This window comes from Halichondria panicea, chromosome 12 (assembly GCF_963675165.1).
Source record: "Halichondria panicea chromosome 12, odHalPani1.1, whole genome shotgun sequence".
NCBI classification, from domain to species: domain Eukaryota; kingdom Metazoa; phylum Porifera; class Demospongiae; order Suberitida; family Halichondriidae; genus Halichondria; species Halichondria panicea.
Window position 1 is genome coordinate 4,050,392 of NC_087388.1, and position 15,094 is coordinate 4,065,485.

At 38.1% G+C, this 15,094-nt stretch overlaps 2 protein-coding genes across 5 annotated transcripts; both read right to left on the bottom strand.

Annotated features, from left to right (window-relative positions):
• Nucleotides 1-601: 601 nt before the first annotated feature.
• On the bottom strand, nt 602-1,600 carry LOC135345799 (lectin L6-like). The gene has a single exon (XM_064543259.1). It carries the CDS (start codon nt 1,540-1,542, stop codon nt 811-813), a length of 732 nt encoding a protein of 243 aa, XP_064399329.1. The 5' UTR covers nt 1,543-1,600; the 3' UTR covers nt 602-810.
• Nucleotides 1,601-6,391: 4,791 nt separating this feature from the next.
• Nucleotides 6,392-14,903, bottom strand: LOC135345796 (stAR-related lipid transfer protein 3-like). Of its 4 annotated transcripts, none has more exons than XM_064543255.1 (9): nt 14,751-14,891; nt 13,620-13,757; nt 12,274-12,363; nt 11,177-11,233; nt 11,005-11,097; nt 9,792-9,865; nt 9,484-9,588; nt 7,073-7,160; nt 6,392-6,620 (listed from the first exon to the last, which is right to left on the bottom strand). In XM_064543255.1, the coding sequence occupies exons 2-9, from the start codon at nt 13,740-13,742 to the stop codon at nt 6,528-6,530; spliced, it is 723 nt and encodes a 240-aa protein (XP_064399325.1). In that variant the 5' UTR covers nt 13,743-13,757; nt 14,751-14,891; the 3' UTR covers nt 6,392-6,527. The 4 variants fall into 4 exon arrangements, with proteins under 4 accessions (XP_064399325.1, XP_064399326.1, XP_064399323.1 ...); XM_064543256.1 differs by having other exon boundaries at nt 13,620-13,736; nt 14,746-14,883; XM_064543253.1 differs by having other exon boundaries at nt 6,395-6,620; nt 13,620-13,736; nt 14,751-14,903.
• Nucleotides 14,904-15,094: the final 191 nt, after the last annotated feature.

The window sequence follows — 15,094 nt, forward strand, 5'->3', positions numbered from 1 at the left end:
TCCATTACTTTTGTTACTATACTATAAACATATGCGAGCGTTGATCAATTCGTAAAAATCGAAAAACCTCATTAGTAATGGACACAATCCCTTGCCAGAACGCAATAGCAAAGGGTTATTTTTCTGCTGATTTGGCTCATTTGCAAATATTTTTCAGCAAAATATTCTAGTATTGACAAAAAAGTAACATTAACCTGAGGTGTAAGTATGACCCTGTACACTACTAACATGCAGATCCTGCATGGGAGTTGGCTTAAAATTATACATAGTGCATTTTGCAAAAATGTACTCATGTATATAGGCATGCGTACGCACATGTACATGTAATGTATATACAGGATTATGCACACGTGCATTTACCCGCGCATTTACACACACTCACACACACTCACACACACGTCAAAAACATTGCCGGCAAAGAAACATGTGCATATAAATCAAAGACTGCATACAAAATGGTCCATGCATGGAGAGTTTAGTTTCAATCCGTACCTGAGTTCTTGGCCGTTTTATCGTGTGTGCATGGTTGCTCTTCGGAGGTACATGGTCGTTAATCATATGGAGATTCCGTATATGCATGCATGCTAATTGACAAAACACATGCAAGAAGATGACATCACAATAATTACACAATAACCATGCATAATCACTCAGAACACTACAAATACAATGTTCAAGTATATACAATTTGTATGACTCTCATACTCTATATTATGGCAGCATAATTATAACTATAGCTAATTATTGTTTTTTACTTAGATCTACCCAAATTGCATCATTCTGCAATGGTTCATGCATGTTCTTTGATTTTCACTTTCCAATGACAGTGTGGAAATATCCAGAGCTGACTCCGAAGATCCCATCTATAGTAGCTTCACATTGCTCCACTTTTTTCCCAGGCATCTTCTCAAATTCTCCTTGAACACATGGCTTTGGGCATCGGAAAATCTCATTGTTGGTGCTCACTCCAAATATGTCATTCGTTCCTGAAGCAGTCACGTATTTTAGCTTCTGACCAGGAATATGTCTCCAGCCACCAGCTGTTCCGTCCACTCGCATAGAGAACACATCGTTGTTCTTATTGACACCGTACACATATTTATGACCACCATCAATTTGCTTGAGCTTCCCGCCAACGCGAATCCATTTTCCAAGGCATGGTTTTCTGCACTTAAAGATATCATCGTTCTTAGTCACTCCCCAGATGTAACCATTTCCGGATGCCGATACGTGCTTTAGGCTACCACTGATACGTCGCCAACCACCAGTTCCATCTGCAGCCATCTTGAAGATTTGATTTGCTTTATTCACTCCCCACACTTCGTCATCTCCAACATCAATCTGCATGAGACTTCCACCAACTTTCACCCAATTTTTGCAGGGTCGTTCACATCGGGAAATTTGATCGTTTTTGTTGACGCCCCACAAGTAGGCCACGCCTGCTGAAATGTGCTTCAGGTTTCCTCCAACTGATAAGCAACAAGCACTCGAGGTGTACACCACAAGCATAAACAAAGCTAGTAGGGAAAATTTGAATGCCATGGCTTTCTCCAACCAGAAAAATTGAATGAATCACACTCTTATATTAATTCATTCTGCTCCTCTTCTTTTATTAAAAAGTGTATGAGCCTGTTGGGTTCCATGCAGCAGTGGAATGGAACTGAATATAATATGACATGTCATTGATGACTGTATGTATGCTGTTGAGGAAGTTAAGTGACAGTGCATGTGTTGACATTAAGTTGATAATCGTAGTGTTTTGTCTGTGCGTGTGAATCTACAATTTATGACTGGATAAATTCATGTTTATGACGTTGTCAGGATTGATGTATACGGACGGCTCTCTAGCCTCTCTCCCGCTTTTTGATTTTTGGTGCTTCCCCCCGGGCCAATCTTATAGCAATTAAAATTGTGTTTTTGTCGTTATCCCCAAGCCAGGCTTTGTTATAGTTGTGACACATGCACGAGTCCCACATGGGATATATTGGCTCAGTAGTGACTTAGGCCCCAGGGCCGCAGGCCTCGAGGGCAAGTGCACTACTGAGCCAATATATCCAATGTGCGCACGAGTGAGCTGTGTAACAACTGATTTGTTGCATTCCTTTCCGTGTATATACACATCACTCGTTTTATAGGACAACTAGTTTCAACTACTTGTGGTGGCTGTGGAACGCATGAAAAACGTTTTTTGCCTACCACTGAATCTGTTTAACAGTGTTATACTATAAAAGGGACCGTTTCAGGTTACTGGGTGGAGGGTGGGCTTTAGGTCACTTCAGCCATACTATGCCAGTATCTAGATAGTGGCACAGTTCAAGGCTTGACCTGTGCCATATGGCAGATATTGGCACAGTGTTTCCTTTGATCTGCCCACTCAAAATGCAACAAAATTATATAGAGCTACAGCGTACAGGGGAAGGGGAGAATAGTACTTACAACTTTAAAAAAATAGCCTTAGACAAATTCAGTACATGTATTATTATACCAGAGAATTTACTATGAGTGCATTGTCTCACTCCGATTCTGAATCGTGGTCTAATTCTGAATATGCGTACCGGTGACTGAACTTGTGTATTCTCAAATACATCCAAAGACTTACCTGCAGTCAGTCACAGTACGGCAGCAGGCAGTGAATGCTTATGTTCATAACTCCCTGATTATCTAAAGTGGTGAAAAATTTACTGTATTAGGAAGTGTATCATGATGTGTCGGCCGGTGTAGTTTCAAGCATAATTACAGACATAATAAGCAGTAAATCGGTTGAACCTCTATATAGTGAATTTCTTGCTAGTATAGAGTGCATGCCAGTCAGTAGAGTGGTTATTTACAAAGTTGTAGTAATGTGCATAGTGTTTACTTTTAGTTGTGTTAATTAACTCATTTCCTGTGGTTAACTTTACTTCCTGTATTGTACTTTTCTGTTATTGTGGTTTCTGTTCGTTAGTAGGTTCTTTCTGTATAGTTGTTCTTTGTTCCCTTTGTGCCTAGCTATAGGGGCCCGCTCCAGGCGGCTCTTTGTGTATGGGAGCCTCTGCTCCACTGCCTTTTGTCTTGTACATACTTATACCTTTGTTCTTGTGCATTTTATCAGTTGTTGATTTCACTAAACTCAAATGTCTGCATGAATCTGCGACATAACAAAAGTCATATATAGTTACTTAAATGCTAGCCTTGATTCGATCCAGGCCGCATTAAAATACGTATTTTAATCGGCCTGGAATCAATGCATGCAGTCTCACAACAAGATCCTTTCTATAGACTTTTACTGCTCTGTTTAGTAAAGTTTAACAGATTTTGTTGCCCAATGAGTGGGCAGATCAAAGCAACCCAGTACTCCGTTGCATCACTATATACCATAGCAACCATATATCGCACTGTAATAATAATTATAGCATATAATGCAGTGCAATATATGGCATGTTGCACTGTGTGTAAATGAAATTGACTTATGTCCCACCCAATACTTCATGGTATGTTTTATAGGCTCCTTCCCTATGCACTAGCTATGGGAAGCAAAACTAATATGGAATTCCGCAAAACAAATGAAGAATTCCCTCAACTCTATATAGGGAAAAACTTTACCAATCAGAAGAGTTTGACACCATTGGGCAACAAGTTAGTTATTGCAGGCGCCCTCGTGCAACATGCCAAATATTGCACTCGTGCTGGGCAATAACTAATACGTACAGTGCTTTTGATTACTTCCAGTGCATATACAAATGTATTTCGCTGGCATTAAACGTAATTTAAGGAGATCAGTATATGGTATGGACTAGCCTCTTTCACCGGTCACTTCCCTGAGTGAAGTGCGGCCTGGGGTCGAGGCTAGGTATGGACTAGCTAGTTATCGATCAATCATAAAGATATATGGGAGTGTGATGTAGTTTCAAGAAGGCCTGTACTATTGTTGAGACGTTTTCATGAGTCTATACACAATGTTTAATTTTACCATAAAGACAGTAAAAAACCTGTAAAGCTACATTCATTTTCTAGCTCTTTTAGTGAGAACCCGCTGGACCTCACACTAAAAGAGAAATTTTACAGTTATATGGCACTGTGTTACATACGTCTACACTGTTTTCAAGTACGACAGACTGTCAGAGACCAACAGCACCAGTATAATTATAGCCGGCTACATTTCTCTTTTAGTGTGCATTACCACACTGCCACAGAGACCAACAGCACCAGTAACTGTGAGAAAATTAAGCTACATTTCTCTTGTAGTGTGAGGTCCGCTGGTTCACGTATTCATGCATATCATGTTCATCAGTAAAGAATCTGAACATTAATAATATAATAGCTATACATGTAAATAATGTATTATCAGTAAGTAAGCTCCGTGGAAAACCAATACACGTACCATAAATTATGACGTTGCACTCCCAGTTTCTGCATGCATGAGCTATACATCTTCATCTATATATAGCTCGTGATTGATCCATAGCAATTTTAAATTAATGTTCACTGACAAATGCCAGAGGAAAACATTGTGCAATGGAAGTAAACAAAGGATTAGCTAAAATCTATTATTCAACAGGACTGAATGATTGTCTATAAATGATCTTCTTGAGACTGCATGCATGTAGACTAAGTAATTATATAATAGCTAGATCTATATACTGTACTATAGCTAGCAATTCAACAGTCAATCAATCAATAAGATTTACCCAACAGGAATGGGTAGCAAAATAGGCCCACTAGCCTCTCTGAGTCAGTGCCCTAGTAATAATTAATGGTAATCAACTAACTGATTGTGTATAAAGGTAACGTCCAAGAGTAACTTTAAACATGTTATATTTAACTCTTGCCTGCATGCCTCTCTACACAGGAGTGCTTGATTGTGCGATTGTGCGACCTATAGTTCTTGTGAAGAGGAATGTCTCGTAAGTAGTTATTAAAGCCGATGCAGTCTAGATGGTTCATTATATATTGTAGGTCTGGGCAGCATGTCAGTAGTAGGCTCCGATAAATTATGCTCAGATAATTTTAGCATAATAAAGTATAGGCATCGATGTTCATTTTTGCATGGTAAAGATCATTATGCAATAACCACGTTCTCATGGCAAAAAATTGCTGAAGGTGAATATTATGGATCACTTCAAATCAGCAAGATAACAATAATGATCTTGTTTCAGTTGTGTGCTGTATTTATTATGTCGTCTATAATCAGTATGTCACATGGAATAATCAGATTTTTTTATGAGAATAATAGGCACATTTTTCAAGAATTAAGGGTAAAAAAAGCATAATTTATCAGGGCTTAGGACTCAGTAGTCTACGACAATCCTCCAGGATAGTGATTGTCGGCAATCATCGTACGATTTGCTACAGCATGTAATTTCCATTTTGCTTCTATCTATGATCGGGCTGCTCGCTTGAACTTAGTATAGTGTTCATCTTAGTTTGGAGTGACCATGCACACATGCAGGGGCTGAATACTCAAGGGTTGGTCTGACCAAGGCTGAAAACGCTCTTGCTTTTGCTATTTTGGATGAGTGCATGGTGGAGGTTTCTTCTTTGGAGATTCAGGATCTTGGTGGCTTTTACTACTGTATGATGGTTTTTGATAATTCTTCAGTTTGCTGTTGATTAGCTGTCCAATTTACTTAAATACAGTGACCCATTCAAGATTCGTATTGTTGATTCTGTAACTGAATGTTGGGGTCAGTTTCTTAGTAGTAATGTACATGGCTTTGCACTTGCTGACATTGAAAGTTATAATAGCTATCGGACCATTGGGCGATTGTTGATAGATCATCCTGCATGCAAGGTTTGGCTGTCATTGATGCATGGCTCCCAATGTCTCTGAACAGAACATAATCATCAGCAAATGGTGATGATCAATGCATATAATTATACTCTCATTAATATACACAATTAATGCATGCACATAATTATGGCTGCCCTATATAGTAGTAATAATACTGTTATCCTCAGTGACCAATTAAGGCAGCGCACAGAATGTAGCTAGTAATTTTTTAAGCTTATATAATTATTGTAAACAGAGAGTACAGTGTGGTATATAACACAAAGAGCAATATTTTACACAGCCAAGAGTAGAATCGATTGACACAGCAAATGCATTCATATAATTCTGTCATCTCCCAAATGATGGTACCATTTGAAAGGTCTCTTTCTCCTCGCTTGATTGTTCGATTACTGCATGAGTGCATTCTTCTTTGCTGGGCTACTGATATTTCTGAGCAAGTATATAAATAATGTATAGGAAGGGGATGAACTCAAAGCTAGATATCAAGTTCGAGTTTACAATTAAAAGCATATTATACGTAGTTGCAACAAGCAGTACTTATAATTATAGCCATGAGCATGAGAAAACACTAGACCGTAACCCAATTTATCGTAATAATTATTCTGTATAACAGTGTGATAAAAATTGTTTATAATTATGTGTGACATCATTAAAAATGATAATTATATAATATAGCTATAATTTATCAATCATGTTTCAATACATTCATGACTCTAAGGGTATATACATCGATTATCTAAAGATCTACAGTGTCATGTTAACGTTCTTTAGCATAAGTTAGTAATCGCTGATGAGCTCCTATCAAAGCTGCACTAGCTGCTTGATCAACCATTACTTGGGGAAGCCATCCCTGTATGATTGTATGATAACGAGGCATATTAAAATTCAATTTTTAATTAGAATCATGAAGAACAAAGGTAAACGTGCACTTTAGAAGCTTGGTCTCTACACATACGATAACCTCAAGGTTTGTACTGAACAGAATTTTTCATTCGATGCTTATCCTGTAACAGCGTAGGAAGATGGAATTTGTAGGTCATACTCTTAGAGAGATATTACTTACTGCATGGGAAAAGCCATGCAGTCTGATTGATATAATTATGAGTCTAACACTAACTGTTTTTCTTAATACTTCACACAAATCCAACAAGTGATATAATTATTATATTATAGCTACTGCGCATGCTCAAACTCTTTCTTCTGGATGGGGGTATTTTTGAGTCAATATACCCTGTGCAAGAAGTTTGTAGCAAAAGAAGGCGGGGTGAGCCTATTTTTGCGAGGTGCATGCAGACCACATACCTTCATTGATGAGTTGTAAACCCAAACAAAATGGCAACTGTCCTCACTTATAGGAGTTACCACAAAACCACATGGACCATTTTCACCTCTGCATGTGCATGTGTAACAAAACAATATGTAAAAGTAATAATTATAACTGGATCAATGTTGTGCAACCCTCTAACAAGCTTAATAGTATAGTAGCCACATGCATCCCCGGTACCCCACACCATGCAAGTGCTGACACCACAACCAGCTAATAATAATATAGCATAATATACTAGGAGCATGCAGAGCATGTGCGAGCGAGCAATTTGTGTTTGTTGTACAGTGCATGCATGATGTGGTAGTTTATTTATCGAATGAAATGAAATTAGTAACAGTGATTGTGTAACAGTGAATATAAACAGAGTATAGTCTGATGCAGTGGATTAGATACGACTTCCTTGTGCCAGCTGTATACCCGTGACAATTATTCTGAGTGGTGTAGGGTTGTTGTGGTCTTTGACTGTGGTGTAACATTAAGATTCAAGGTGAAATATATGTATGAGTGAAAGTTCAGCATGAAAGAGCTGGCTATACAAACTAACATGAGGAGCAAGGTTAGGAGCAAGGAGATATTATCACTTCTTGCTGGGCCCAAATTACAAGATAGTATACTATACTGTGAACAATCCTTGCCGGGTAAGTAAGTTACTCTGACCTGTTGTAAGCGTGTCTGTGTGGCTTCAGAAGTTTCCATCTGAGCTGGTCTGACCTGCCGTAGTGCTGTATTGTCTAAAGGTGCTTGTGCAACTTCAGAAGTCTCCATCTGAGCTGCTCTGACCTGTCGTAGTGACTGGTCTCAATCTCTGTTTTGTCCTGTTGAGCTAGCAGGTTTATTATCACAAAAACACAAGACTTGGAAGTGAAACATGGCAAGTAAGCTGCTGTGACCTCCTGCAGGCGTGCCTGCATGTGTAATCTTAGGCTCAGAAGGTCCCCATCTGAGTTGCTCTGACCTGCTGTAGGCGTGCTTGTAGCCTCAAGAGTCTCTGTGTCTTGTCTGAGCCTTCGTTCCTGAGCTCTTGTGCCCATGCACAGCTTTCACGTAAAAGTTGGTAAAGGGTCACGAGTACAAAAAAAACAAATATCGTGCCGGTTCATGACACACACACACACACACACACACATACACACACACACACACACACACACACACACACAGACAAAATTGCAACGTTCATCACTAGGAAGGGACTCGCTTCGCTCGCCCTAATAATGTGTATTATGCAAAGTTAGGGTATTATAATAATAATACTTTAGACTATACTTATGTGTGTAGGCCTGTGCCAAATATTCCGGAATAACTTTTGTAGGCAGTCTTTTTTACAATTTGAATAATAGGTACTGTGAAAATAGTTTGATGATAGTAGCTCAGAACACACCTACATTCACATGGCAGTATACTATTTGTTAGTCCAATCAATGTTGAAAAGTGACTTGAGCCCATTTTTTGGTGCTTTTTATTATAATGACCAGGGGGAAAAGGGGGGGGGGGGGCAATTGAAGGAAACATTTTTACTAAAAAAAGGTCAACTGTTTTTTTCAAGCCCAATCAGTGTAGCTTTCTGGTTATGAGTTGATTGATGACTTTTTATATATATCACATACATGCATAGTAGCAGGAGATAGCAGAAATGCATGAAGTCATCTTGCATGCTCTTCAGCTTCAAAAGTCTACAACATAGATCGTCTGCTATTTTGCATGCTATGCAATAATTAATTGTAGGCATATCCTGTGACATTGTTGCTCTAAGCCACACCCACTTCGTTGAAAGTTGCAAAGAATGAGCTAGAGTATACACATATCTTATTTGAGCTAATCTACTGCATGCATGGTCTTCTATAGCAAGAAAGGGGGGGGGGGGGGGGCACATGCCCCTTGTGCCATGCACTGGATCCGCCATTGATGACCATGCATAACATTATTATGGGGAATGATCATGAATTAGGAATAATCGTGAATCTATAAAAAGCAACGATTAGATTGATTAGAAAACAGTTTTTTGTCGCCTTTAAAGATTGCCTACAAGTTTCATATAAGTACCCTATTATTTTTCAGCCACTGCATGTCTCATTAGAAGTTAAAGCAGTCCAAATGAGAGTGTCTAGTTAGCTCAAGCAGCTCACAGGGTAATAGTAAGAATAGTCGGTGCATGTATAGTACTTTAGGTTTTACTTGTGTGTATACCGACAATTCATAAGGCATTCCAAATATTGGAGCCGGTTCATATAATTATAGCACACATTTGAGGGAAAAACAATTATTAACATAGAGTATATATATAGAGGTTACGGGTTTTACGGGATTGCGTTTATACATGTATAATAAAGGAGCGCATTTATCGTTAATTGGATCACCATAACCAAATACATTATTATTAACTCACCTGACTTTCCCTTTTTCCTCGGGCTTCAAATCTGTGACGATTGACTGGCTTGCTAAGTAATATGCACCCTTAGTGAATGCTGCTTTCCTCGCCGAAACAAAATCTCTGTTAATAACGGTAAGCAAAAGGACAGTCGCACACTTTGCTTACTAAGATAATACTTGACAAAATTTAACACATTTTTTCTGGAAACTGATGACCTAGGTAATGATTATGAGTGCAATTTGCAGGCATGCATAATACATATACAAAATTCCAATATGTACATAGTTTACACTATATAATATGCATGTACACAATACTCCCACCTTGCAGCAATGGGTCCCAGGGCATTACTGATGGTGCAGATTATATCAGTTGCATTATCCACACGATACACAATCTGTCAGAACAGAAAATAAAATGCCAGTGTTTGACCTTCATAAAGTTTGTCATATACTGTATACTGAAATTTAAAGTTTCATATACCATTGGATTCCTTGTTAAAAAGCGCTTCTATCTATAATTATGCTGTAAAGCTGGAAAGCTCCAACCAGCTAAAAGTTAGCATTTTCCATGTAGAAGTCCCAGGCATACTTGTCCACCACATAAAGCATAAATGAAGCCATAATTAACCACTAAGAAGCCTCCTATAGAAACTTTTACTTGCACTGCATTTATCCTTGAGCAGCTGTAGCAGTCTACACACACACAAACACAAACTATATACCTCGCTTGCGGATGCTAATCGAGACATAATGAATGACAAGCAGTGCTACGCGTATATAGCTCCACTTGTTCCTCCTAGCAGTGAGCCCCACCCTTTTTTCTCTGTATTTTCCGCACCCATGCTTGTCAACCAGTGTCTAGCTTTGTTTTGGCTGTGTAGTGAACTGTGGTCTGTGGTTTGTAGCACTGCCTGTATCAGGAACTGCACAATCAGATGTGCCGTTTCTGGGAAGTGTTGCTAACATAACTAGAGCACTAAAGTGCAAACCCTCGGCTGGTGACATGATTATAAAGAAACCAGAAGAGTGATGTAATGCAGTGTATGTAGTGATGTAGTGATGTATGACTGAGCTGTCTAGCACAGTAACTCAGGAGCAATAAAACTAAACCAGACTGGAAACATTGAGAACAGAGTTTTAGCGGTATATATATGAGGCATGCACATGCAGTGGACTAGGTCCTGAGTCTAGGATCACAGCAAAGAAGCCTGGAGTCTCATGCAGAGAAGTATGGCTCCTGGAGTAGGATCCTAGAGTCAGCTAACAGAGCAACAAACAAGTCACAATTCTATAGCTTTCTATTGTAGTGACTCTTTTCCAGACACACACACACATACATGACACAATGCACACACACACAGACACACACTACCGTATACCTCGCTTGCGCATGCACACCGAGGCATAATAAATTAGTACTACGTACTATCAAGTGATAATGACGCAGGAGCAGGCAAATGCGCAGTTCAACACTTTAAATTTACTCTTATATCTACTTTTGTTACATTCCAATTAAAACATGTACTGTACGTACCTCATTCCCTCCACACTGCGTGTTCCATTCAGTGGTATTATCTCCAGGATACAAGATGGACCAAAGATGCTGTGCTGAAGTCTCAATAAAACTCTGCATGCATGATGTGAGAATTACTCTATGAACAATTAATTAAAGTAGTAAACGTGTGCAGACAATAATATTTACTTACCTCTAGCTTAAGCACCTTTCTCCCACCAATATGCTTGCTGTAGCACGTAATCTCATTCTAAAAGGATTCAACAATACATTCACATGCAGCAATTAATTTTGATAGCAATGAGTACATAATTATCTTTAACCCTTTTGATGTCAGATGTACTAGTAAATGAAAAATGTTATATACAATGTGGTAGAAATCAAATCCAAAAATTGTTCATTCATTTTTGGTAAGGTTTCATATTGAATGTGTTCTGGTTGCCTAGCAACCTATATTAAAGTGAAGAGATATCTCTAAAGCCGGGCGCGGGCGAGGAGATTCCAGACAAGACATACCATAGAAACTGGATTATTAGCACATGCATGCGCTCTTGGGGTCAATAGCAGAGTTCTATACGTTTATATTCGAGAATGCGCCTATAATTATAATGCAGTTATTTTTGAGCCCCACTCAGTAACCAGACATTATAATATTATTATATATATTATTTACATCATATTATCATATTGACCAAGAACTTGGAATAAAAGGCCGTGTCTCACATTCTCTCAGCATGATCAGACAAGGTAACAGCATGCCCATTTTTACCTCGAGTGATTCTCATCAATAACCAGTCTTCACAGCCATCCATGCAGAGCTTCAAAATGTTTGCTGAAGACTGTTATCCTATAGCTAGACACTTGCTACACTATAATATAGCACACTATTTTAACAAAAGAGAGCTCACAAGGGACTCATAAGTATTATTGGTTTGATCCAAACCGCATATAAAGTTTAGATTTTTCTGACCCTGCATAGTCATGCAATAGTAAAATTGCACAATACCGTATTACTGGCGTGTGAAAAACCTTTTTGAATGAGCCAAATCAGCAGAAAAGTTGACCCTTTGCGATCTAACTATTGTGTTCTGGCAAGGATCGTGTGTATTTACTATACTAATAATTGCAGATTTTATTGTTGCGAATTGCAAATGTTTGCAATTGATGGTTGCAAAACATTCTAGTAATACGGTACAAGCTATACAGAATGATGACACTCCTAAGTCTCTGGCAGCAAGTACTTGTAACATAATTAGCTAAGAACAGTCCGGTATGACATAACTGACTTACAACTTTCTTCACACTCCATCTATCATTGTTTTTCGTTAACTCAATGAGCCCCTTCAAAGCTGACAGAGCAATTCTCCTTACCACCTGGTCCTGAATACCAATAAGTTAATGACACGATTAATTATTGATTGTGCATGCCGCATGTCATTATACATGTACACAACTTAAGGTTAGGATATAGTGTTCGCCCACGCAAGAAAGTGGGCGTTCCCGCTCAGCATCTGTACAGCAATTTTGGTAACGCTAGCTACAAAACTTCTGCGTCAGTTTTCTACCTTCTTAGCTGATGATCATGTCCTATTTAAGCATGATCTAATTAAACAAGGTGTGGGGCAGGGCCAGATGTAAAACTATCATAGAGAATCAAGACTCTGCAGCTGCAGCGCTCACTTTACTATTTATTTTTGGTTCATTTTTGCGTATTGATAGTACAAAAGAGCAGATACGACAGAACAAGTATTACAATAAAGCAATATCTAAGCATCTGGCTCTAAGTAAGGTAAGTATAGATCTTGTCATAGAGCTCTTGCATGTCACTCCATGGCCTCTGTATAGTTCTAGAAAACTGACGCCAAAATAAGCGAGTGTCCACCACAGATCTCTGATGGCTATTCTGTACTCTTCATGTACTAGAAAAAGGAAAGACAGACAGTTTTAGCTTGAATATGAACATTATCATTGCCTGTATATTGATACAAACTCTTTATTAACTTACAATGGCCATGAAATAAATAAAAACATTATCTCATGAATAATTAATGAGCAAACACTATATCCTAACCTTAACATTGAAGCATACTGTACGAGACAGTATAAATGTCCAACCAAATGCACTTACTTTAGCACACATTTGAATTGAATGTCATTGCTAAAATTAATGCTATTGCATCCACGTCCAGTAATGCCATCAATATATTGGTCAAGTGTATGCATCTATAGCTATTGCTATAATTACAGACTGAGAGATATCGAAGCCAAAACACACAGTCACTCAGAAGGTCAAACCAAATCCACGTGTAATTAATAAGACAATTAACTTTAGAGTTTGAATTTTATTGCTATTGCATGCTACATGAGCTAGTAGATTTATATATAACGTATATAGCAGGTATATCCATTCGATGGTATAAAACTTTCACAGGATGACTGTTAGAAAGATTTTCGCGAAGTTAATGTTCGCGGAATACCATGCATGCAGGTTTCTGCAGCATGCATGTATATTAAATGTGTGGGTATAAATGTTCGCGGTATATGCGAAAACCACAAACATTTATACCCTCAAAATATACCTGCTATATAATACTACATTGATAAGAATCACATCAGGGAACTCGTATTATGCTCACCAGGTTTGTTGAACAATCATCGATGTTACAGTCAGAGCTGTTTTCATCACTCAAGGCTACCTCTTCTTCAGAGATCATAAAGTCTTTCAGTGATTCATTCATCATGTATAGTTGTTGCTGCATTTATAGCTTTTATAACTGTGTGTTATATTGGGTGGGATATATATCTGCGTTAATCAGTCCATGCATACATATTATGTAGATCTCTATAGACATAGATATAACCGTGAATCTAACCGTATTCTCACTTAGTTTACATGTTGTAGCTATAAAATGTATGCGTTATATAGGACACACTTTACCCTAGCTTTATAGCTGTATCCTTGCATTAATTGCTAAACATTAATTTTAATAAAAAAACTGTGAATCTATACTAAGAGCAGCAGAGAGTGTTGTGAGAAGGTACCAATTCTTTTTTAACTTTAAACTTTGGAGTACTTGCATGCATGTATGCTTGAATGTGTTGACAGAGAAAACATTACCGCAATAGTTTGCTAAGTAATCTGTATTTAATTGGAGAGAACATTTTAATTGAACAAACTCATAAGTGGGTGTGAAATGAGTTGTAGTAAATAATTATAACGGCAAGAGTATTAACAGTTTTTGTAGACAAGAAAAGGACTGTACATGTCTACTTTCAATAATTATAGGAAAGTCGAAGTAATGGCAATGGTCTCACTATAATTATTACTTCTCCTCGTCTAATAATAATCAATCACTAAACATAAGACTGCATGTAAAACTCAAACTATTATTAGTGAAAACAACGAAATGTATTAAAAGCCTAATTATATGATTGCATGGTTGTTAGTGATCATTTGCTCCCTAACAGTCTAGTGGGGTACGTTAAAAACAGTTTATATACATGAACAATTATAAATTATAAACACCCCTATACTCCATTCAGCTGTACTGTACGTCCGTTAGTCATGCATGCACATGGGCAAACACTATAGACAGTCACACGTCTAGGCAAACTTAGTCTACATCATGCATGCAGTACGTAGATTAACGTAATTCATGGTGTGGTAACTATCCATACTGTGTTACTGATCTATGTATAATTATAGATCAACATGAACAGCATGCAGTAGATTATGTGTATAGACGTATCTACTGAATCTACCACACGTTTTGGAGATGATTCTTCGATTGCTGGATTGTTTCACTTGTTTCAGGTGCTAATAGAGATCTGTATAGAGATATCCCACTCGGCAATCTGCACTTAGTAGTATAGATAGGTAAAGATCGATCCATCAGCAGTCAAAAATTAAGGAGAGAGCTGCCTTTTATTTTTATATTGGGAACCATTTCATGTTAGATTTCTCATGCATGCATATCGAATTGAACTTGGTGGAATTATCTCGGCCTGAACACATATAATTTTATAGCATGAGTGGCCATAATTTTAAAGTTTGACATGTGCATGTGACGTCAATGTTTATGGTCCGCTTATCTGAGGAATAGCGTGGGCA